This window comes from Trachemys scripta, chromosome 1 (assembly GCF_013100865.1).
Source record: "Trachemys scripta elegans isolate TJP31775 chromosome 1, CAS_Tse_1.0, whole genome shotgun sequence".
NCBI lineage: Eukaryota > Metazoa > Chordata > Testudines > Emydidae > Trachemys > Trachemys scripta.
Window position 1 is genome coordinate 72831395 of NC_048298.1, and position 25570 is coordinate 72856964.

The 25570-nt window shown below is 38.5% G+C and overlaps 1 protein-coding gene across 1 annotated transcript in view; it reads left to right on the forward strand.

Moving 5' to 3' along the window:
- TMTC2 (transmembrane O-mannosyltransferase targeting cadherins 2) overlaps window positions 1-25570 on the forward strand; it is a 356119-nt gene that overhangs the window by 186030 nt on the left and 144519 nt on the right. The window contains exon 3 of the mRNA XM_034772257.1: window positions 18507-19335. Within this exon, the coding sequence (XP_034628148.1) occupies window positions 18507-19335 (829 nt within the window). The remainder of the gene's footprint in view (window positions 1-18506; window positions 19336-25570) is intronic.

A 25570-nucleotide genomic window follows, 5' to 3' on the forward strand; every position in this document is an offset into this window, starting at 1 on the left:
GTCCTAAGTGCAGGACTCTGCACTTGTCCTTGTTGAACCTCATCAGGTTTTTTTCTGCCCAATCCTCTAATTTGTCTAGGTCCCTCTGTATCCGATCCCTACCCTCTAGTGTATCTACCACGCCTCCTAGTATAGTGTATCCTCAGTCAGCTCCTTGAGTATTCTAGGATGCATTTCATCAGGCCCTGGTGATTTGAAGACATCTAACCTGTCTAAGTCATTTTTGACTTGTTCTTTCCCTATTTCAGACTCTGATCCCACCTCATTTTCACTAGCATTCACTATTTTAGACGTCCCATCGCCACCAACCTGCTTGGTAAAAACCGAAACAAAGAAGTCATTAAGCACCTCTGCCATTTCCACATTTTCTGTTATTGTCTTTCCCCCCTCATTGAGTAACAGGCCTACTCTGTTCTTGGTCTTCCTCTTGTTTCTAATGTATTTGTAGAATGTTTTCTTGTTTCCTTTTATGTTCCTAGTTAGTTTGATCTCGTTTTGTGCCTTGGCTTTTCTAATTTTGTCCCTACATACTTGTGTTATTTGTGTTATTCACCCTTTGTAATTTGACTGAGTTTCCACTTTTTGTAGGACTTTTTTGAGATTTCATAGAATCATAGAAGATTGGGGTTGGAAGAGACCTCAGGAGGTCATCTAGTCCAATCCTCTGCTCAAAGATGACCAACGCCATCTAAGTCATCCCAGACAGGGCTTTGTCAAGCCGGGCCTTAAAAACCTTTAAGGATGGAGATTCCACCACTTCCTATCTTTCCTATGAAGTGGGATAGTTTGCTTTTGTTCCCTTAATGATGTCTCTTTGAAAAACAGCCAACTGTCTTTGATTGTTTTTCCCCTTAGACTTGCTTCCCATGGGATTTTTACCTACCAACTCCCTGAGTTTGCTAAAGTCTGCCTTCTTGAAATCCATTGTCTTTATTGTGCTGGTCTCCCTCCCACTATTCCTTAGAATCATGAATTCTACCATTTCATGATCACTTTCACCCAAGTTGCCTTTCACTTTCAAATTCTCAAGCAGTTCCTCCCTATTTGTCAAAATCAAATCTAGAACAGCCTCCCCCCAGTAGCTTTCTTCACCTTCTGAAATAAAAAAATGTCTCCAATACATTCCAAGAACTTCTTGGATAATCTGGGCCCTGCTGTGTTATTTTCCCATCAGATGTCTGGGTAATTGAAGTTCCCCATCACCACCAAGTCCTGTGCTTTGGATGATTTTGTTAGTTGTTTAAAAAAATCCTCATCCACTTCTTCCTGGTTTGGTGGTCTGTAGTAGACCCCTGCCATGATATCACCCTTGTTTTTTTTACCCCTTTAGCCTTACCCAGAGACTTACAACAAGTCTGTCTCTTATTTCTATCTCAACCTCACTCCAAGTGTATACATTTTTAATATATAAGGCAACACCGTCTCCCTTTTTCCCCTGCCTGTCCATCCTGAGCAAGCTGTATCCTTCTATACCAATAGTCCAGTCATATTCCACCAAGTCTCTCTGATGCCAACTATGTCATAGGTGTGTTTATTTACTAGCATTTCAAGTTCTTCCTGCTTATTCCCCTGCAAATCAACTTGGGTTTATGGACAATAGATCCTGTCAAACTAACCTGAAATCTTTTTTTTTAATGAGATTGCAAGTTTGGTTGATAAAAGTAATAGTGCTGATGTAATAGACTTAAACTTCTGTAAAGCGTTTGACTTGGTACCACATGGCATTTTGATTAGAAAATTAGAATGATATAAAATTAACATTACACACATTAAATGGATCAAAAACTGTATGATAGGTCTCTAAATGTAAATGAGAGATTGTATTGAATGGGTGTATTTCCAGTGGGGATTGGGTTTTGGCGCTACACTATTTAACATTTTTTCAATGACCTGGAAGAAAACATAAAATCATCGCTGATAAAGTTTATAGATGACACAAAATTTGAAGGACTGGTAAATAATGAAGAGTACAGGTCACTGATTCAGAGCGATCTGTATCGCTTGGTAATCTGGGCGCAAGCAAACAATATGCATTTTAATATGGCTAAATGTAAATGTATACATCTGGGAACAAAGAGTGCAGGCCATACTTACAGGATGGTGGACTCTATCTTGGGAAGAAGTGTGTCTGATAAAGATTTGTGGGTTGTGGTGGATAATCAGCTGAATGTGAGCTCCCAGTGTGGTGCTGTAGCCAAAAGCAGTCTTGGGATGCATAAGCAGGGGAATCTCAAGTAGGAATAGAGAGGTTATTTTACTGCTATATTTGGCACAGGTGCGACTGATGCTACTGTTCAGTTCTGGTGTCGCATTTCAAGAAGGATGTTGAAAAAGTTGAGAGGCATCAGAGAAGGCCTACGAGAATGATTACACGATTAGAAAACATGCCTTATAATGATAGATTCAAAGAGCTCAGTGTGTTCAACTTAACTTATTTACATGGGGAACAAATATTTAATAATGGGCTGTTCAATCTAGCAGAGAAAGGTATAACAGGATCCAATGGCTGGAAGTTGAATTTAGACAAATTCAGACTGGAAATAAGGCATACCATTTTATCAGGGAGAGTAATTAGCCATTGGGACAACTTATTGAGTGTTATGGTGGAGTCTCCATCACTGACCATTTTTAAACCAAGATTGGAAATTTTTCTAAAAGATGTGCTCTAGGAATTATTTTGGGGAAGATCTATCGTCTGTGTTACCCAGGGGGTCAGAGTAGATGTTCATAATCGTCCCTGCTTGCCTTGGAATCTATAAGACTATTAATATTTAAATATACATATCTATTGTCACCTTTATTTTGGTGGGGGCACTCAGATGAGGAAGAAGGGACGTGTATGTGCATTAATACAGTTTTTAGTAGGAAAGCAGTGTACATCCACACAGGGATAATAGCCCCGCGGCATGACTGCGGCTGGCCTGGGTCAGCTGACTTGGGCTCATGGGACTTGGGCTGTGGGGTTAAAAAATTGCTACGTAGACACTTCAGTTGGAGCCCAGTATCTGGGACTGTCCAGTCTCACAAGGTCTCAGAGATGAGGGATAGCAATTTTTCAGCCCATGAGCCTGAGCACCGCAGGCCAGCGTTAGCTGACCCGGGCCAGTGGTGGGTTTTTTTTTTTATCCCCACGTAGACATATCCCTAAATGTCAAGGTGATGTTATCTGAATTTACCAATTGAGGAGTACAGTAGAACCTCAGAATTATGAACACCAGAGTTATGAACTGACCGGTCAACTACACACCTCACTTAGACTTATAAGTATGTAATCAGGCAGTAGTAGAGGAAAAAAAAAAAAAAAGAAAAAAGTGGGCTCTCAAGCGATTAAAAAAATAAATTGCAATTAACTGCATGATTAATTGCACTGTTAATACTAGAATACCATTTATTTAAATATTTTTGGATGTTTTCTACATTTTCAAATATATTGATTTCAATTACAATACAGAATACAAAGTGTACAGTGCTCACTTTATATTTATTTTTTGATTATAAATGTTTGCACTGTAAAAAAACAAAAGAAATAGTATTTTTTGGTTCACTTAATACAAGTACTATAGTGCAATCTCTTTATCATGAAAGTTGAACTTACAGATATAGAATTATGTATAAAAAACTGCATTCAAAAATAAAACAATGTAAAATTTCAGAGCCTGCAAGTCCACTCAGTCCTACTTCTTGTTCAGCCAATCGCTCAGACAAACAAGTTGGTTTACATTTGCAGGAGATAATGCTGCCTGGTTCTTGTTTACAGTGCCATCTGAAAGTGAGAACAGGCATTCTCATGACACTGTTGTAGCCGATGTTGCAAGATATTTAGTCCCTTCATGCTTCAATCACAATTCCAGAGGACATACATTCATGCTGATGATGGGTTCTCCTTGATAACAATCCAAAGCAGTGCGGACCGATGCATGTTCATTTTCATTATCTGAGGGTACATCTACACTACAGGGGAGAGTCGATTTAAGATTCGCAAATTCAGCTACGTGAATAGCGTAGCTGAATTCAACGTATCGCAGCCGACTTACCCCGCTGTGAGGACGGCGGCAAAATCGACTTCTGCGGCTTTCTGTTGGCGGCGCTTACTCCCACCTCCGCTGGTGGAGTAAGAGCACCAATTTGGGGATCGATTGTCGCGTCCCATAAATCGATCCCCGAGAGGTCGATTTCTACCCGCCGATTCAGGCGGGTAGTGTAGACCTAGCCTGAGTCAGATGCCACAAACACAAGGTTGATATTCTTTTTGATGGTTTGGGTTCTGTAGTTTCTGCATTGGAGTGTTGCTTTTTTAAGACTTCTGAAAGCATACTCCACACCTCGTCCTTCTCAGATTTTAGAAGGCACTTCTGATTCTTAAACCTTGGGTCAAATGCTGAAGTTATCTTTAGAAATCTCACATTGGTACCTTCTTTGTGTTTTGTGAAATCTACAGTGAAAGTGTTCTCAGAATGAACAACATGTGCTGGGTCATCATCGGAGACTGCTAAAACATGAAATATATGGCAGAATATGGTATCTGTGCAATTGATATCATGTGGTAAAAAGAGCAGGAAGTTGTCAGCGGACTGTTCTGAGGGTGGAGTTTGTTAGTGTGGGACTTTGTATTTTGTCTGTGGAGTAATGTTACTTCCCATTGTTATGTTGTTGTCCATTTGCCAGTCACCATCCTGCCTCAGAGCACAATTTGCTTTGTTTATACTTTGCGGTGCCTGAACTTGGGCAACCCAGTTCACTTGCTTTGTTCTCCTGAATTATGTAAACCTGCTAGTCTGTACCAATCTGTGTTTTATATCAGAAAACACTTATTAAATATAAATAAATAAAAAGCCCACATTAGGAATACTTTGAGGGCAATTAAAGGATTTTTGTTTCTAATGTTTTTACTCAGTGATGTGAGTGTCTGTGTAATATAATATATCCTCTTCTAAGTCCTGTCTTTTTGAAGGTCCATAAGAAATCCTGCACTCATTAAACAGCTTTCTATTATGATAACTTGGAGAGGAGACTGCTGTACCTCAGCCTTCCCACTGACTGAAGTCTCATTAAAAAATTGTCTCTTTGTTTTCAAAATGCTCAGCTCCCAAGCTCAACTCCGTAATGAGTCTGGAGTGTATTCATAATGGCTGGTTTGTTGCACCAAAGCCACACAGAATGTTGCAGTTTAATTCACTGATGCTGGAAACACATTTGCAATGCAATAGACCTGTTAAGGGGAGATCGATAGAAAGGAATCTTTCTTTTTCTTTTTCCAAATTCAATTACTTTTGTACCATCTTTAATTTCTCCTTCTGTTAGATTTTTTCCCCTTCAGGTGTGGAGAAAACTATATATTAAATTCAAAATTATTTGGATAATGTAACTGAAGATTAAAAAAAAAAACACCTTTCTTTTCTCTAAAAGAATACTTTCTTCACATTTCCTTCATAAAAGCTGGATTGTTTCACAGCTAAACTGATTTGACTACAGTGCATTGCCTGGTGGGAAGTGTTAAACCTCTTGTTTAGCTTCAAATAAGATTACTGTGAAAGCTGGCATTCCTGTAGCTGTTAGTGTAATGGGTTAGGGGCTCCAGTACCCCCTTGTAGTTCCAATAATTGAAATCTTTAGGTACTTCAGCTTCTAATAGTTTGCTTTGGAAGTAGCTTGCCATCGATATCCATGAGATTGCTAACTGCTTGATTTCCTCACATTAGCTTAATGAAGAAGAATGAGTCTCCATGCCAACTATAATACCATGAAATGGAGTAAGTCTTGCCATCTATTCTCTTTACTTACCATTTCCCATTCTAGTCCTGCATTACTGAAGTAAATAGGAGCTTCGCCACTAACTTGGGCTGTGGATCAGACCCTAATAATGTATTTTATGTTTTAAAAATATTCAGTGCTGTATTAGCCTCATAGGAAAATGCTTTCAACTTACCTCTAATATAGTTCAATCTTGTAGCATTTATACTTCATGGGCAAAAGTAAATGGTACCACCTGGTGTGGAATGTATCATTTTTCCTAACTTGCTGCTCAAATTTCTTATGAATTTTCAGTGGTGGCTAAACATTTTTATGCACTTTTACTGGGATATATCTTTGCAGCATTCTTTGTACAATTGTCAGGCATTCATTATTTGTGTAGCTAGCAAATGATATTTGCTGAGAAATGTCTAATTTGTTCTTTCCATTCTTTTTCTAATAGGTTTTCATTCCAATTTCTAATTTAGTACAATAAATGGGGAATGAATAAAAACACAGAAATTAGCATAGGACATAGCATGTCCTCTCTTTTTCAAATTAGTCTTTGAGCATTGCTGATTTCATAAGAAATAACTTGATATAACAAAAAGGGGGACAAATGAAATCCTGTTATTAAAATGTTAATTTCCCCAGTTCTTGTCTGAGACTCACAGTACTGCTGGTCAAGGTTTCCAGAGAATGTCCTTTCCCTTTCTTCCTTAAGCTTTGAACATTTATTTGCTGTTCTCTTCAATCTGGTACATTTGAAATATCCAAACATATATCACCAGCCTTATACTACAATGATTTATATAGTTATATGATTAGCTACTAGTATGTTATGCTATACCATAGGCATGACTGGGGAAGATGACAAGTAGGCTTCTAGTTGTGCTTCAGAAAATTTTGTTTTTGACTTGGGAGTATGGTAGGACTGCCTCATAGTGTATTTAGAAACCCAGGTTTCATCAGTGTTGGAGACCTTCCACTGCTATTTGCATTCTTTCTGATTTATTTTTACTCTGTTGCAAGGAGTGACTTCTGACCTTTTGGAATGTAATTCCTCATTTGTTTGCAAATGACTGATATAGAAATTTGCTCCTGAAACTTTCTGATTGTTATGATGCCCCTAGCTAGTCCAGTCTTACTCTGGTTCCCACCATATGTAGAAATGTGACGTAACATGGGCCAATTGAAGGCTTTCAGAGATCACAACTAGGTCATGTCAGCCAATTATTAGGCTTTACTAACTTGCAATGAGCACTATAAATACCTCTTGTTAAGTGGCCAGCAGGTGATACACTTTCTTGGGTTTGTGACAATGGGAAATTTGCCCCTACTTCCAGAGGTACTGGTTTATGTCATCACAATAGTCCAGGGGGTCCGCAACCTTTCAGAAGTGGTATGCCGAGTCTTCATTTATTCACGCTAATTTAAGGTTTCGTGTGCCAGTAATACATTTTAATGTTTTTAGGTCTCTTTCTATAAGTCGATAATGTATAACTAAACTATTGTTATATGTAAAGTAAATAAGGTTTTTAAAATGTTAAAGAAGCTTCATTTAAAATTAAATTAAAATGCAAAGCCTCCCGGACCAGTGGCCAGGACCTGGGCAGTGTGAGTGCCACTGAAAATCAGCTCGCGTGCCGCCTTTGGCACGCATGCCATAGGTTGCCTACCCTGCAATAGTCCAATAATGAGCTAAGTGCTGTTTTTCTTATGCTCCAGAATTGCCGAATTTAAAAAGAGTTTATATGTACAAGCCAGTCATAACATAGTCCTTCTGTTTAGCATGGCATACCAAGCAATCTGAGACACTTAACAATTATAACCTATTTATTCTTATCTAGCCAGCTAGTTGATGTGAAAATAAAGTGCTTCATATATGAGGAGCAATTATTAATATATTTTCAAAGTAAAACTGTGACTAACAACATGATTTTGGGAAATCCTTGCTTTATAATATGAAGATCTTCAGGGATGATGATTGGCTTTTGTCATTTCTGAGTCCTGGCTATTATATCAAGATTGTATAGACTTTGTGTGTGTGAGTACATGCACACACAAGTTTTCCCTTTCTGGAAGGGTGACTGGGTGCTGGTAGAAACAAAAGAATTGTCCTTTGCGTTAGGTATAGTAAGAATCTGAACTTTAGGGGTGAGATCCTTTGCTTCACCCTTCCCCCCTTCATATTTTGTCTTAAAGGTACAGATGACAAACCTGACTCTTAAAGGTGCAGCTGAAAACCCCATACACACACCATAAAATTTCACTCTTCTCCAATGTAGAAATGCTGACTACAATGATGACTGATAGGTACTTCAGCTGATTGGATTTCTGTTATATCTGGATAGCTTATTCTATCAATCCTAGAGTGAACTTGCTATTTATACCATCAACAGAACTTGATATTGAAGACTTTCTCAGTAATGGACTGCTAAAGCGACCTAGTCCTTACCTGAGGTTTCATTTGGGATTAAATGACATTTGTGTTCATAAAATGCATTTATATTAGTTCATTGCAAACTGTGTCCCTTGAAGTTTTTTAATGTCTTATGGAATTTACATATTTATTGCACTGAATATAAAGCTCCTTGGCTTTACTTTTCCTTAGCTATTGTATCCTTAGCTAGGTACTATTGTTTTACCAGAGCATAAAACAAATGTCAAATTTGGCAAAATAATTCTTGACAATAGTTTTTTTGATGATGTAATTACAGTGGGAGCTGGAAGATCGTGTGTTGCCTCCATATTGAATCCCCATGTATGCATTGTAAAGTAGAACAAATCGTGTGTTGAAGAGAAATACATATCCATCAGTTCAAGTGATGTGGTTCTCAATAAGTCATGGATCGGCAACCATTGGCATCCCTTGGCCTGCACCACTTCCCGCAACCCCTATTTGCCTGGAGCGGCGAACCGCGGCCTGTGGGAGGTGTGATTGGCTGAACCTGTGGATGTGGCAGGTAAACAAACCGGCCCGGCCTGTCAGGGTGCTTACCCTGGCACGCCGTGTGCCAAAGGTTGCCAATCCCTGCAATAAGTTGTCAGCGGCTTTTTGTCTTCATCTTTTACTGTATGAACGTATGTGTTCTGTGATGTAAAAACCATGTCAAGTTAAAAATCACTGGTCAGATTTATGGAACATGGCACAGAGAGGTGTAAATGACACTTCTCTGCATCAGCCTGGCTCTGTGACCAAGGGTGCGTTCATATCAAGGGAGAGCAGGCCCAGTGATACAGCAACTTGCCCTACCTCAGCTTTAATTTCATGGACTCTGTAGCAGAACTGCTGCCAAGCTGCTGAGAGGATATTGTTAAAGCATGCTGACTCTGTGACCAACACTGTTCGCTGTGATGTGATGTGCTGTGCTGGTTCCTGGTGGGCCTCTAGGCATAGCTGAGCTGTAGCTAATTTGTGCCACTGGAATTCACCCTTGGTTGACTTTGAACCTAGAAATAGGACTGCAAAAGTTGCTGAGCCGGGCCACATAGCTATGTTTTTCTGAAAGTTAATTCCTCTGCATGCCATGCCGATAATATCATTTTTGATAAACTTGGAAGAATTTCAAATATCTAATCTCCATTTCATCGTTTATGCTGTTAGCTTTTTGAAGCTCTACGCTTGGATTAGTTGCTTTCAATAATGTTTCTAGTTAGTTAAGCTTTTTGTTCCTCGTGTACTTGCAACGGGCTGCAACATTGCTGTGCCAAACTGTTGTTTGTTAATATTGTTATTTGTATAGTGAGCCAGATGCTGTGCGTGTGTGTGTAAAACATAGCCATGTCCTCAGCTGGTGTCAGTGGGGTGATGCTGATTTACTACAATGGATCTATACTGATTTATACCAGCTGAAAACCTATATTATTTTTACAACAACCAGAAATGTGCATTTCACATGAGATTGCAAGACATGGTTCCTGCTCTAAATCACCTTCATTCTAAATTTTTGATGTAACAAAATGTGTATGGGGGAGTAGTGGGAAGGGATGGGGCAAAAAGAGGTGCGGATTGCAATAATGCCATAATTTGATCAAATTAGGAATGCATACCTCTTGGTGGTTCTGCTGATTTGCTGTTCTTGTTAAATATAGAAAGATAAAGAAAAGAGATCAATATCACTTACTCATTCATTTTGGATGTCACAGAAAAGTTTCCAGGAAGATCAAAGTAGGGAGTGCATTTTATGCATAGGAAGTGGCATAAAAAAGTGCCAGAGATAATCAGGGGAGAAGGGGATAAATGGGGTATTAAGTCAAATATCATTAGTGAGTGGGAGAGGGAGGGCACCACAAGCTAAGAAACAAGGTCAAATAAGCATAGGAATGGATTTTTGTAATTTAAATTTGATAGGCTGGAGAAGAGGGGAGCCATTGGAGAGATTCCAAGGTAGTGATGTGATTGGATAGAGGGGCGAGGAAGGTGTTTTTAACCATCACTCTTTGGATCAGCTGGAGGGAAGCAATATGAGTGTCAGTAAGGCAAAATAAAAGGAGGTTGCAGAAATCAAGAAGGAAATGTTAAGGCATGGATGAGAGTTATATCTGTCAGGGCAGAAAAGATGTGAATGTTTCTACAAAGCATGCATTTGGTTTTGGTAAAGGGGTGAAAGGGGTTTCTGCAATCAAAAACACTAAAAATGCCTCTGGATAGCAGGCAGAGGAAACATTAAACCTGATCTAAATCAATGTTCATTTTCTTTTCCCAGATGAAAATGACTGCTTATGAAAGGTTAGAGGATTTATGAGGGTGTCAAAATTTATGGCAGATGGGCTGGATTAGGACTCAGAAATACTGTAATCCAAATCTTTACTGCCAAGCATTACAGCGATCTTCTCCTGCTGGGCTACACTTAATACACAGTCAGAAGGAGCAAGCACTGTGGAGACTGAGAAGGATGAGTTGCTAGTGGAACTGCTTAGTCCGGCAGAAGTAGTTGAAAAACTGAATTTCAATTTCTGCAAAAACTTCTAGGAGGAAACTATTTATTTATTTTAAGGAAAATACATCAACAGAATTTTCTGATCACCTATAGAAAATAGTTTGGAAAATGCTGATAAAACTTTGGTTTGGGTCAAAAAGTTTTAGATTGCAAATTTCTGACCAGCGTGGACTGTATTATCATGAAGAGGAAAGGCCCTATCTTTGTCCCAGAAGTCAAGAAGTCAGATGGTTCATGGAAGTAAAAGTTTCTGTTCTGAACTAATACTGGGATAAAATTGGTCGATCCTTCTAATTTGTGGGATGGAAGGTTAAAGGATCTTAGTGCTGGATCTTAGTGCAGCATTGTAAATCTGCAGTAGTGCCACTGAAGTCAATGACAGTTATGGTAGATGTCTGTGGGATAACCCCGGCTACCAGTCTGATATATATGTGACATTGCTAAAAAGTTTGCCAGCTTTTGAGAAGATCCAGGATGGAGGAGCACAGCAAAATAGTCTCTGGAAAGGAGTTCAGAAAGAAACATCTGCCTCTGAGGCAGTAATGAGATGCCTTTTAAGTATAATTGTTTTCCCTCACCCCCTGTCCTTCAGTTTTCTGATTTCTCCTTATTTTAATTGTCCTTTCCCTTTCTTCATTTTATGTGTCTCATTTTGCCCTGTCATTCTTACCACAAAACAGCTAGAAAGAAACGTAAGATGACTGTTATACAAGAATCCAGTCTTTTAATTTATTTCTTCGTTTGCCTCTTTTTTATACAAAATTATTTTTTCCTTCAAAATATGAGACAAGAAGGAGAAAATGTATATTACTTGACCTTTAAAGCACAGCCACATTACTATTTGTTAACTGTTACTAAAGTTGTAAAGAGCACAATTGTAAAACAAGCACAGTTTGCAATATGTATATATGGCACCGTTTAATATTCGTAGGGTTGGACGGAATGTTCCTTGGCTTAAATGTCCATCCCCTCTCCCCCCTTTCCCCTCCCTACTTTTTAATTTAAACTTTTTACATTAGTCTGAATTATTATACATAAACCACTTAGTTTTCTCCTTTTTCAGTAAGCTGTTTCTTTCTCTGCTTCATCTCTTGTTCCACCCAATTGCAACCTCCTCAATTTCTGTGAGTTCTATCTACCTTTCCATTATTAATTCTACCACACTATTGATCTTTCTCTCCCTTGTCCTTTCTGTTGTCTCTTCTCAAACACTTCCCAGTACTAAAGACTTTGTTTTTTTTCCTTTTTTCTCTTTTTTTCTGTCATTTAAAAAACCTCCTTTATCTTTAAACGTTATCAAGTAGATTTAATGTACAGGGCTGGGAATGGCGAACCGCAGCCACTGGGAGCTGCGAGCAGCCGTACCTGCGGATGCTCAGGTAAACAAAGCATCTTGCGGCCTGCCAGGGCCTTACCCCAAACAAGCCGCGAACCAAGTTTGGGAACCCTTGACTTAACCATATAAGTACCATGCAGTGGATGCATACAGTTTGTGGGGGCCTAAGCCCTGAGGTAAATAGTGCTCTCAATTCATGACATGTTAGTTTTATGACTTCTTTTATTTGTGGATTTGTATAGAAGATAATAAGATAAATTGGGGGGAAAGGGATAGGAAAGGGTGAGTTGGACAGGGCAGGGAAGAAGAGGGTAAGAGGCATGGGTGTGGAATGAAGCTGGGGTGAAGAGAGGGTTAGAGCAAACAGCCTATCAGCACAGGGCAGAGAAAGTCCAGTCAAAACTATAAAAAGTTCTCAGTAGACTCGTAGACTTAAAGGTCAGAAGGGGCCATCATGATCATCTAGTCTGACCTCCAGCACATCGCAGGCCACAGACCTTACCCACCCACTCCTCTAATAGACCCATAAACTCTGTCTGAGTTACTGAAGTACTCAAATAATTATTTAAAGACTTTAATTTACAAAGAGAATCCACCATTTACTTTAGTTTAAACCAGCAAGTGATCCTGATTTCATGCTGCAGAAGAAGGCAACCCCACCACCAAGGTCTCTACCAATCTGACCCAGGGGGAATTCCTTCCCGATTCCAAATATGGTGATCAGTTGATCTTTGATCATGTTGGCAAGACCCACCAGCCAGACACCTGGGAAAGAATTCTCTGTGGTAACTCACAGTCCTCCCCATTTAATGCCCCATCTCCAACCTTTGGGGATTTTTGCTACTAGTAGTCAGAGATGGGCCACATGCCATTGTACGCAATCTTATCATACCATCCCCTCCATAAACTCATCAAGCTCAATCTTGGAGCCAGTTGGGCTTTTTTTGCCCCCACTGCTCCCCTTGGAAGGCTGTTCCTGAACCTCATTACTCTAATGGTTAGAAACCTTCGTCTAATTTCAATCCTACACTTGTTGATGGCCAGATTATAGCCATTTTTTCTTGTGTCAACATCAGCCCTTAACTTCAATAACTCCTCTCCCTCCCTGGTATTTATCCCTGTGATGTATTTATAGAGAGCAATTATATCTCCCCTCAGCCTTCATTTGGTTAGGCTAAACAAGCCAAGCCCCTTGAATCTCCTCTTGTAAGGTAGGTTTTCCATACCTCTGATCATCCTAGTAGCCCAGATCATCTTCTGCACCTATCCCAGTTTAAATTAATCTTTCTTAAATAGGAGAGACAAGAATTGCAAATGGTTCAGGGTGAGGTCTGAGTGTCCAAAAGTCCCTGCTTTGGCTGCTTCTGCTCCTACCTGCTGGAGTCTGTGGCTGACCCCTCTGCAGTTTTCCCCAAAGACTAAAAGATGGTAGTGGTGGCAGGAGGGAGGCATGTGACCCCCCACAATATGGGGGGTGTCCCTGCACAATTCTGGGTTGGGGAGTGCCTGGAGGGAGAGATGGCCCCCTTAGTAGGAGACATTACACTAACTGCATATAAGTTATCCTAAAAGTAATCACAGAATAGTTTAGAGTAGGGCTGTCAACTGCTTAAAAAAATTAATCGCGATTAATCGCACTGTTAAAAAAACCATGAATACCATTTATTTTAAATATTTTTAGATGTTTACTACATTTTCAAATAAATTAATTTCAATTACAACAGAATACAAAGTGTGAAGTGCTCACTTTATATTTATTTTTGATTACAGATACCTGCACTGTAAAAAAAAAAAATTGTATTTTTCAATTCACCTCATATTGCAATTGCAATTCACCTCTAGTGCAATGTCTTTATCATGAAAGTTGAACTTACAAATGTAGAATTATGTAAAAAAAAAAAAAAAAAACCTGAATTCAAAAGTAAAACAATGTGAAACTTTAGAGCCTACAAGTCCACTCAGTCTTACTTCTTGGTCAGCCAATCACTCAGAGAAATAAGGTCGGTTACAATTTGCAGGAGATAATGCTGCCTGCTTCTTGTTTACAATGACACCTGAAAGTTGGAACAGGCGTTCACATGACACTATTGTAGCTGGCGTTGCAAGATATTTATGTGCCAGATGCACTAAAGATTCATATGTCCCTTCATGCTTCAACCACCATTCCAGAGGACATGTTTCCATTCTGATGATGGGTTCTGCTTGATAACGATCCAAAGCAGTGTGGACTGACGCATGTTCATTTTCATCATCTGAGCCAGATGCCACCAGCAGAAGGTTGATTTTCTTTTTTGGTGGTTTGGGTTCTGTAGTTTCCACATCGGAGTGTTGCTCTTTTAAGACTTCTAAAAACATGCACCACACATTGTCCTTCTCAGATTTTGGATGGCACTTCAGATTCTTAAACCTTGGGTCGAGTGCTGTAGCTATTTTTTAGAAATCTCACACCGGTACCTTCTTTGCATTTTGTCAAATATGCTGTGAAAGTGTTCATAAAATAAACATGTACTTATCATCTGAGACTGCTATAACATGAAATATATGCAGAATGTGGGTAAAACAGAGCAGAAGATGTACAATTCTCCCTCAAAGGGGTACAATCACAAATTTAATTGACACATTTTTTTAACGTGTATCATCAGCATGGAAGCATGTCTTCCGGAATGGTGGCTGAAGCATAGAAGGGGCATACGAATTTTTATCATATCTGGCATGTAAATACCTTGCAATGTCGGCTACAAAAGTGCCATGTGAACGCCTGTTCTCATTTTCCAGTGACGTAAATAAGAAGCAGGCAGCATTATCTCCTGTAAATGTAAACAAACTTGTTTGTCTTCGTGATTGGCTGAACAGGAAGTAGGACTGAGTGCATTTGTAGGCTCTGAAGTTTTACATTGTTTTGTTTTTGAGTGCAGTTTTGTAACCAAAAAAAAAAAAATCTGCATTTGTAAGTTACACTTTCATGATAAAGAGATTGCACTTCAGTACTTGTATGAGGTGAATTGAAAAATACTATTTCTTTTGTTTATCATTTTTACAGTGCATATATTTGTAATAAAAAATAATATAAAGTGAACACGGTGCTCACTATATTCTGTGCTCATTATATTCTGTAATTGAAATCAATATTGAAAATGTAGAAAAACATCCAAAATATTTAATAAATTTCAGTTGGTATTTTATTGTTATAAGTGCAATTAATCACAATTAATTTTTTTGAGTTAATCGCGTGAGTTAACTGCGATTAATTGACAGTCCTAGTTTAGATGTAAAGGTTACTTACAAAATAGAGTTTAGAAGAAGGGAAACTTTTTGCACTCTTGCTGTTTTGTGATGTATGAATAAGACCTGAAAGTTTTTTTTGGAGGTGGTGGGGGTGGTTCTGCTTCTCTTGTCTTTTTTAGATATAAAGAATTTCACTGGCTTTCACTGGTTTGTTGGGGGAGTATCAGAAATTTGGACTTAACTGAAGGGGGTCAGTTGTGGGACTTTTAAGTGATATTTCCCCTCAGTTGTTTTAGTTAATTGGTATTAACAAAATAAACAATACAACAATTGTGCTAAAAATCTGAAAAAGCTCATTTCCCCTCTCAATCAAGTTTCACTAGCTTAGTACTTGGGATGTCTTAATCTTGCTAGTTCTTTAGTCTTCAGTATAGACATGACCTGAATTTCTAATTCAAAAATAAGCAGTGCACCCTCCTGTCCCAGCCTTTTCTTTCTTTCTTTCTTTTTTTTTTTTTAATGCAAAGCCTTTCAGTCCTCCTTTGTAGCTCATAAGAGAGCAAAAAGGGCACAAACCCAATTTACTTTCCCCTTTTGTGTGTCACTTTAAGAACTGAGAGTTGGCTGTGCACACAGTCAATAGAAAAAGAGTTCCAACATATCTGAGCCCAAGGAGGAAAAGTATGTGGTTTAACTGAGGGAAATGATAGTGGACGAAAGGACAAATCAGAGGCTGAACACCCAATTATAAGTGAGGGGCATAAATGAAAGCACCACCCTGTAAATGTAACAGAGTTGAATAGCTTTATTAATAAAATATAGACTCAATTTTCAGTTCTAGTGATAACCAGGCCAGTCACCTAAAAAGAGGCATAACATGAGTGCTAAGAGGATAACATTCTGCTACTCATTTGATGTGTTATCTAGATTGCAAATAAAAAGTAGGCTATTACAGTATGCTAGCCTGGGAATAAATAAATCATAAAGTGTAGACCTATATTCTGACCTCTGCTGAACTTGCTGATTTCTAGAGAGATTAAATAGATAATATCTAATAATATATCCAGGATGGACAGGGAAACATATGGACTCAAAAGAGACTTTGGAATTCTTCAGAGTTCAAGCAGTATTTTTAAGTGGGAGTAACTGATCTCAAATACAGGAACTAGTATGGTGTAAAATAATCTGCTTATTCCCTGCTAAAGCCTCCATTTCCTCCCTGGGTGAATTTATCTACATTACATGAAATATTCTTGGATAGGCATTCTTGGATAGGCAACCTAAATAAATCTTTAAAAAGAAATAAAAATCTGCATTTGATTAGCAGATACATGATGATGATCAAAACCATGTCATATAAGAAGGGATCCAGTAGGATGTAGAAATACAGAAACTGTAAACAATAGGCCCAAAACAGAGCCCTGCAAATACCTATGGTTTATGAGATCAAGGGAACGTTTTCCAGGAAGAACAAGAGTGAACTATTTGAAAGAGATAAGACAAAGTGAGATCCTGAGTACCAAACAGACAGGGCACAACGAGGTTATGAATGAATAGCATTAAATACGGAGAGTACGTTCTAACAACATTTAAATGACATTATTATAGACATGGAAAATGACATCAAAATCCCTACAGAACATCTGGAATTATTTGGCTAACAAGAAGTTTCTTAAAAAAGACTCAGAATTAGAGCTGCGAGAATAACAGATTTTTTGGTTCAGTGACTAACCCAAAAATGTAATAAATAGTTTGGTTTGGATTGATTTAAAATGAAAATCTTTTGAATTTTTTGTCATCTAAGAAGATGAAATTTCATTTTGGGTTGAATGCAGCGTTACATTTTTCCTGAAATGAAATGTTTTGTTTCATTTTTTGAGGTTTTTACTTTCTAAAACGAAATTTAAGTAAAATTCAGAACAAAGTAATTTTGAATCCAAATTGAAATGTTTCATTTCACAGATATCAAAATGAAACATTTTGAGTTTTCCAGTTTACTTTGGGGAGTTTTTTGACTGAAACAATTTGGCAAATTTGACACAAATTTGCAAAATATTTCAGTCAATCCGAATCTGCAATTTTGAAGAACAGTTTAGTCTGAAAATTTTTGCCTAGCTAGCTCTAGTTATAAATAGATCAATGTTGTTCTATTTATAATGATTAAAATTAATTTATTTTAGCTGTGTTGGATACCCTAAGAGCTCCATCTTGCTTTCTGGGGCGATACTACTCTTACCCCGTACACTCCATGTGGCTCACATCTCTAAGCAGTAAAGTGGGCAGTTCCAATGACCTTTCAGTAAACCAGTTTCCACTGAGTGATCAGCCCTAACCACAAACTGATATGTGTCAAACTTATAATGTGTCTTGTTACATTGGTTTTGTGCCACAGTAACTCCACTAAGAAGATGGAATTGCACCAGCATAAAATCAATATAAACAAGTAGAGAGTCATCTAAAGATATGGCAAAATCTGGCTAACATACTCGAGTAGGTTAAGGAATTGGGAACAGATGAATCATTCAGATCCATTCGCCTTTACTGATTTGAATGCTGTGCGCCTTATCCAGTGGCTGTTAGGTGTGAGTTGGTGACTTCAGTTCATTTCCTAAAACACTTCATTTGTAGCAGTCTCAGCTGAGACACCAAATATGAAATCTGAGACTAGTTTAATCTCTCATCTCCTTGTAAACTCTCTTCACTTTCCAGATGAAGTACACCAGGGAAACTTGCACTGGATAAACTTTCAATTTCCAGTGCTGTTGAGACAGCACCTTTCACAAGCTGTAAATTCAATTATTATCACTAATGAAGACAGCACAGTAAATATTTAGCCACAAACAGGAGCAAAGAATGAGTAAAAAATAAAAATAAATAAACTTGAATCCCACAGAATACTTCTCCAGGGTAGGATAATCAAAGTATAACACAACAACTTTGTTATAAGTGGGTGGGTCACTGGTAATAGGGATTGAACTCATCACCTCTGGATCTAAAAGTATGAGCCTCTACTGACTGAGTTAAAAAAATCCAGCTCTTGATAGCTTATAGACTGTAGCAGACTCACAAATCTCTGTGGGCCATATGCTACAAAGGCACAGAGAGCCCCAGGGTGCATGTGTGGGAAACTAAAGCACACTAAAAATAATCCCAACTATATGATATGTCATGTTCTCTTTGTACTTTATACTCTGTACTAGCACTCATCATTATGAATTAAAGTCTGTGATGTTAATTTGTATTGATGAATCTTTCTTTATTTTTGATTTCAGAGGAAGAATTTGTCCCTTTTCTTCAGCATTGGTTTATTGACTTTCTGGGGGACTGCACTGCTGGGTGTCCGCTTGTACTGGATGGGCAACAAGCCACCAAGTTTTTCCAACTCTGATAACCCAGCAGCTGACTCAGACAGTTTTCTTACACGCACTCTGACCTTTTTTTACTTACCGACCAAGAACCTCTGGCTGTTGCTGTGCCCAGACACCCTCAGCTTTGATTGGTCTATGGATGCGGTGCCTCTTCTTAAAACAGCCAGTGACTGGAGGAATCTACACACTGTGGCCTTCTATGCTGGACTCCTCCTCCTTGCCTACTCTAGCTTGAAGAGTTCCAGCAATAAGAGAGAATGCAATGGGAAAACTGTAATGAATGGCAAGCAGAATACTAATGGGCATAGCTGCCACTCAGACATGGAGTACAAGAGTTTGGAGCTGAAGTCCAGCTTTGCCTCAAAAGAAGAGAATGGCATAAAAAAACATGTAATCCAGAGACCTCAGCTTCCTTCAACTGAGAACATTGTACTTCTGTCTCTGTCTTTGTTAATAGTGCCCTTTGTTCCTGCCACAAACCTATTTTTCTATGTAGGCTTTGTAATAGCAGAGCGTGTACTATATATTCCTAGTATGGGCTTCTGCCTGCTGATTACAGTGGGTGCCAGGTCCCTTTATATCAAAGCCCAAAAGCGCTTTCTGAAGAACTTGATTTTTTATGCCACTGCTGCATTAATTCTTTTCTATGGACTCAAGACTGTTGTCAGGAATGGGGACTGGCAGAATGAGGAGATGCTGTATAGGTCAGGGATAAAAGTAAACCCAGCTAAAGGTAATACACTTCCCATGGTGAATGTTTTGTTCCTGCCTGTCTGTGTCTGTCTTTTCTTTCTAGGTTTATCCACTGTGTTTAGAGAAGATACATTTCAGAAATGTATATTAGGTCCAGTAATGCACACATTGGTACAGGAAAAAGAAGGCAAAGCAGGAATATATTTTGATTAGGTATCACAAATTTGATATTAACATGCAGAAAATTGGGGGAAAAAACAAGGTAAGAAGATACTTTATTTAATAATCTATGTTCTGTTGTTTTTTTTTTAATTCAAGATGAAATATTGGCATTACAGACTCTGCCCAGTAATTTCCATTACCTGGTATCTGTTCTCCCTGATGAACTTCCTTTAGTGACTTTGCTATTGGATATAAATAGAAAATATGAGAAATAATCAGAGAGAACTTGAAGGAAGCTTTGTCTTTTAAATTTCAAATGATGTAGGTAACACTGATATCACATTATAAAGCTGGGTTTGGGTTATTCAAACTGGCAGGTGATTGTAGCCCATATTTCCAAGCACTATGCAGGGTTTTAGCCAAACAGGCATACCTTCATGTGTTAATGCATTAAAGGCATTATGTGATAGACAAGATGGGTGAGGTAACATCTTTTATTGGGCCAACTTCTGTTGGTGAGAGAGACACACTTTTGAGCTTACAGAGAGTTGTTCTTCAGCTCTGAGTAAGCTCGAAAGCTTGTGTCTCTGACCAAAAGAAGTTTTCCCAATATATTACCTCACCCATCTTGTCTCTCTAATACCTTGGACCAGCATGACTACAACAATACTGCGTTGAAGCATAAGTGTCAGATATTTGAAGCAATAGCAAAGTACCTCACGCTAAGCCTGCTTTATTTACAGGCCAATGGAACTAGAAGGGATCTATTGATTTTTATATATGTTATGAAAAAAATTAAACAGCATTTTAACTTTTTGAACTTAGTAGTGTCCTAAAGTACTCTGCTCAGCAGCTCATCACATGATGCTGAATCAGTAGTTGATGCTGACCAAACTGTGCTTTGGGTAAGATAATAGTGCTTTGCAACAGTCTAGCTACTATGATAATAAATGATAAATGCAGATGTCAGTGTAAGCTGAAAGTCGAGGGAGAATAAAAGCAGTATGATTTACAGATAAATACCTTGCTAAACAGTATTAAAGTTACTTGTAATTTGTCAGCCTAATTTTCTAATGATTTCTTCATATTTCTGTAGCCTGGGAGTAAAATATATAAAGTTATACAGTAAATGACTTTATGTTAAGTGTCAATGACAAGCACATCCCATTTTCTAACTTTATTTTGCAAAACGGGGTCATAGATGCAACAGACAGTGAAGAAAAATAAAGTAGGTGAATGGCCAGATAGTAAATAATCCTCATTGCAGTGCATATACATTCCAGTGTTCTGGCTGTCGATGTAAGATACACAGCAAATATTAGTCTTCCTTGAAATGAAAAGAATGTCTTAATTTAACAAGGTGATTTCTGATGCTCTTATATCTCTTTGTTAGTTCTGTCCCTAATGGAGTTTCCCTAAATGTCAGCGATTGTGTAGTAGCTATCCCTTAGTCTTGGACTAGCTTCTCTGATGAGGTTTTCCTTGCTACTCTTAAGTGCTGCTCCAATGAGAAGGTTGGTTGGTAGATGGACTCATGCTAGCTCTGCTCAAGCTAGAGCACAAAAATAGCAGCATGGATGTTTCAGCATGGACAGCAGCTCAAACTAACTGCCTGAATCCAAGCCTTCCCAAACCCTTTGATCTGAGCTTAGGTGGCTAACCTGAGCTTCCACAAGATCCACACTGATATTTTTAGGGCACTATCTTGAGCATGTGTCTGTCGAGCATGTGTCTGTCTAGCATGAGTCTGTCTGTTCAGGCCAGGTCTTATCCTCTGAGATTTAAGCTTATATGACTACCTGGTTTCTAACCTTACAAGCAGACTTCATTTTCACATATTTTAGAAGATACTAGGAGACAGTTCACCAATTTAGTAATATAGACATGGTGGAACTGATTGGAAATCTCCCTAAAATAGCCATGTACTGACTATTTACTAGTCCATATGTATCATAAAGCACATCATTTACTGAAAACTCCCAGAAACTACACCATATTGCCCAAGCTTTGTTCATTGTATTGAAAAATTCCTAGACAGTCCCAGTCTTCGACTATTCTAATTTATTTGATATTTCTCATGCTATTCAGGCAATCAAGACCGGGCTGGACTGCCAACACAAAGAATTCAATAACCCAAAGAGATCAACAATCCAAACTCCTTCCCATTATTTAATGACTGACATAAAATATGATTATTATTGCCTGTCCCCTGATATTTTTTTAAAAAGCTATTAGGACAAAATATGATATTCAAATGGAAAGAGACAAACAAATGTTGTGGAGGTGATAGGGGAATCCCTTCTTTCTCTCCTGGCTGCTGGAAAGAGGATACCACTTAATCTCCTTTCCCACAGTCAGACCATCACTATCCCACTTCTCCCTCAACTCCAATAGGTTTGGTTTGCAAGGAAACATTTTTCTAGGACGTTCTACCATCTTTCCCCCTCTGCCCCAAATCCTGTATAGATCACCTGAACACTGTCTTGTATCTCAGGCTAACAAGGGAACAGGAATCACTAAAAAGACTATTCCTGAGAGGACTGACAAATTAGGCAAGGATAGGCAAAATAGGCCCTGCAAAGAGAGCCCTTTTGGTACAGACTAATGTTACTAAAGCCGTTCTCTCTTTTGCCATCATGAGGTTTTGAGACAAAGTCTTTCAATCTGCCCCTTTTGCCCCACCATTGAAGGGAGAAGAGAATGTTAGTGACATGTCTGCCTTACCTCTTCCCCACCTCTCTGGCACTCCTCTTCTCCATGGGTTCTTGTTGCTGTGTTAGGTGCAAGCAAAGCAAGTAGAATTCTGTCTCAGCATAGAGAGGGTCTGAAAGCTCCCACTCTTCCAGGCTGCAGCAACCTTACCATGATTTACAGTTCTTCCATACTGTTCTTGTCAATCACAGATGGTATGAAAAAGCCAGTTAAAGGCCTGGCCCACTCTTCTACTTATCTCCCTCATCCTCTCCTCCTGCCCCCCCCATCCCCCAAATGCCCCAAGAGAATCAGGTGATTGGAATCTTCTAAGGCTGCCTTAAAGCCATCACACACACACAGGCCGTTCTGTTTGACCCAGTGTACATCAGGCATCTGCCAGTCGTTAGCTGATGGAATTGAAGTGTGGTTTTCGGATTCCTTATCTGCATCAGTTAGCATGTTTGTTCATTTGCCATTTTGATAGAAGCAGTGGCTTTTTCATAACCACTGTTTGAAATAACTCCAAGATGAGCTGAGTCTTGCCTCATTATAGTTTGTCAGGACTCGGGAGGAAAATGGACAGGATTGATTAATGTAGTTTATGGATTCTGAAATGGCTGCATACTTGTCAACAACAGGGAGGGATGGGGAGAAATGTCTCTCTGTGACTACCTTCAACGTAATGAGAAATCTAACTATTAAGCAGTGGTTTCCCTCACTTGAATGAAGCTTTTATTTTTTTTTCCTTTTGAAGTTTTAAAAATTGTGACAGTATTTACCAGTTCTGCTGAAAGTTGACAGTCACTGTCTCTTTGTGGTACCAATTACCCTGAATTTAATATAAAATTATAATTATACACAAAATAATTTTACTCACTGTGTCTTATTGTTATCTCTATGTAGTCCCAATAGCTGGTTTCATGGAGCAGATTTTTTTTGGTGAAATGCTATCAAAGGTCATTTTGAACTTTAGGAAATGGCTCAGCTAATTTGGATGTTCAGATATATGCCCTCTGATGAAGCAGATAACCTCAAAATTGTAAATAAATAATTAAAAACTATAATTGAAAGAGGGTTGGGTATTTACTGTAATGCTGATCAGGTGTTTATTTGGCTATGTTCACTGATTTTGCTGCCATTTTTAACTTTAAACCTGTAAATTATTGTTGATGCAACTCCTTAACGTGTTAGAGCTGGTTGACCAAACTGATATTATGGAAAGCACTTAAGTTAGTGCTTAAAGTAAAGCACATGAATAAATCCCATTGATGTCAATGGAACAGCATGTGCTCAAATCCCAGTGGATTCAATGGGACTTCAGTATGTGCTTCAGTTCTTTCCTGAATCAGGGCCCCAGAACGTCCTTGATTTAGAACTATTGTTACTTTTTACATGCACTGCCCCTGCCTGGCATATCAGTTCTTATGTTATTCTGTGGAATCAGTAAGTCAGGAGCACAGCCAGCAGCACGGCCACTATGTGTTAGCTCTAACTGGTGTGTGAAAAGTTATTGGGCACAGAAAGTCTAAGTCTAACTATGTTTTGTCCCCCTCTTTCCAGTCTTGATGTTTAGCGGTTGCCTTGTGATTCCAGCAGGTAGTAAGAAAACTTTCTAGAATAGAAAACTGAAAGAGTTAAAGAAATTTCCTTCTCTGGTCAGCATAGTCTTTTTCCAGCAGGATGAATCACTTATCATTATATTCATGCCTGCAGGAAGGTTTTAAAACTAGTCCAATTATTTTTGGATTTTGCATTTGCCATCCTTTGCTAAAATAGTATTCAGCTTTGGTCATTTCTGACTTATTTCTAACTTTCTTCACAACTGTGGTGGGTTTATTTTAGAAGATTGTCTGCTATGGCTTTGAGCTGGTAAGGAGCAGCTGTATAAAATGTATATGAATGTCAAGATCTGAATATGCAATGCAGATCAATGGCATAGCTAAGTACAATGGTTGTTGTATGATCATTTATTGGTTTGTGTTTTGTTTTTTACATTTACAGGCAAACATGGTACTTGCATGAGTGTATATATATTTTAAAAGTTTATTTGTGGTTTAATTAACTTACTACTAACATCTCTGTTTTACCCAAAGGAATTCATAGAATCTTACTTTAGTATTCAGTTTATTTTGCATCATTTGTTTACCTTTTTCATCCCTCTGTTTGAACAATGAAAGCCTATGAACCTTGCTTTATTTTTTTTAAATAGCAGGTTTCATTTTATGGTTATCCAGGTGCTGCACAATCTGTAATGTTAAATTCCCCTCTAGTTTCCCTTTACAAACACAGTGGGAGAATGTCTTTGTTTAAAAATTGTTTTATTTAGTAGGTACTATGGACAAAAACAAAAAACCCCTCACAGACAAATATCTGTTTATATTTTGAGACCTATAAATATTTTACTTGATTCCTGCAAAATTAAAGTTTGAGCTCCAATTTGAGTTGACACAGTATCTATCCTTTCTGCAAACCTGGTACCTGAAATAAGTATTTTGTATGTCATGGCTCCAGTGACGGTGAACACTTTGATAGACATCTGATCGGACAGCCTGTTCTCATTGGCCTTATCTATGTAGGTAAATGACCAGTGGCTGACAATTTTTGTCATCAGTGGGTTCCTTCCTCCTTCCATACCCATTCAATGGGCACTGAAAATTTAATAACTGATAGGGTAAATAGGACCGTTTTCAGCACCTTGTAGTAAACAATGTGGTCTCAGTCATGGGTACTGTAAAGCAGCTAGGATTACTGTGAGGGGAAAGGATGGAACAAACGGAGATTGTGCACAACAGTTAAACCTTTTCCCTGCTAGTCAACTGAGGAAAAGGAGGAGGCCCACTGATGACAATAGTTTTCAGCAATGTGTCTTTCTCCTGGTATAGATAGAGCCACTGTTAACAATTGAAACTTTGCCAACAATGGGCTAGGAATCTCTTGAAATAGCTCTTTGGCTTTGTTTTCAATAGCCAAGGGTCCTACACATTCCACTGTTGCTCTATGAAGAACAAGGCTTGTTGCATACCACACATTCTGTTTGCATTCCCAATGAATTGCAGCATAATGTAGTGTGTTTGAGTTGGCAACCAAACGGCACTTTTTTATCGTGGGCATTTGGAATATACTATGCCCATTTTGTACATATTAATATTGCATAATTTAATGTTCTCCATATGTCTCACTATTAAAAAGGTTAACTTCTCTGTCAACCACAGCATCAGTAGTTTTGTCGTGCTCCTCTGATATTTCCTTTATACTCACCAATAGTGACAGCACTTTAAAGATATGTCTACACTTATGGCAGCATGTAGAGTGCAGACAAAGCACGTCAACCTAGCATGGGTAACCGTATAAATAGCAATGAGACACTGTTTAGGCAAGTAGAGTGCGGACACACCGAACCTTAGGGGATGTGCCTTTCC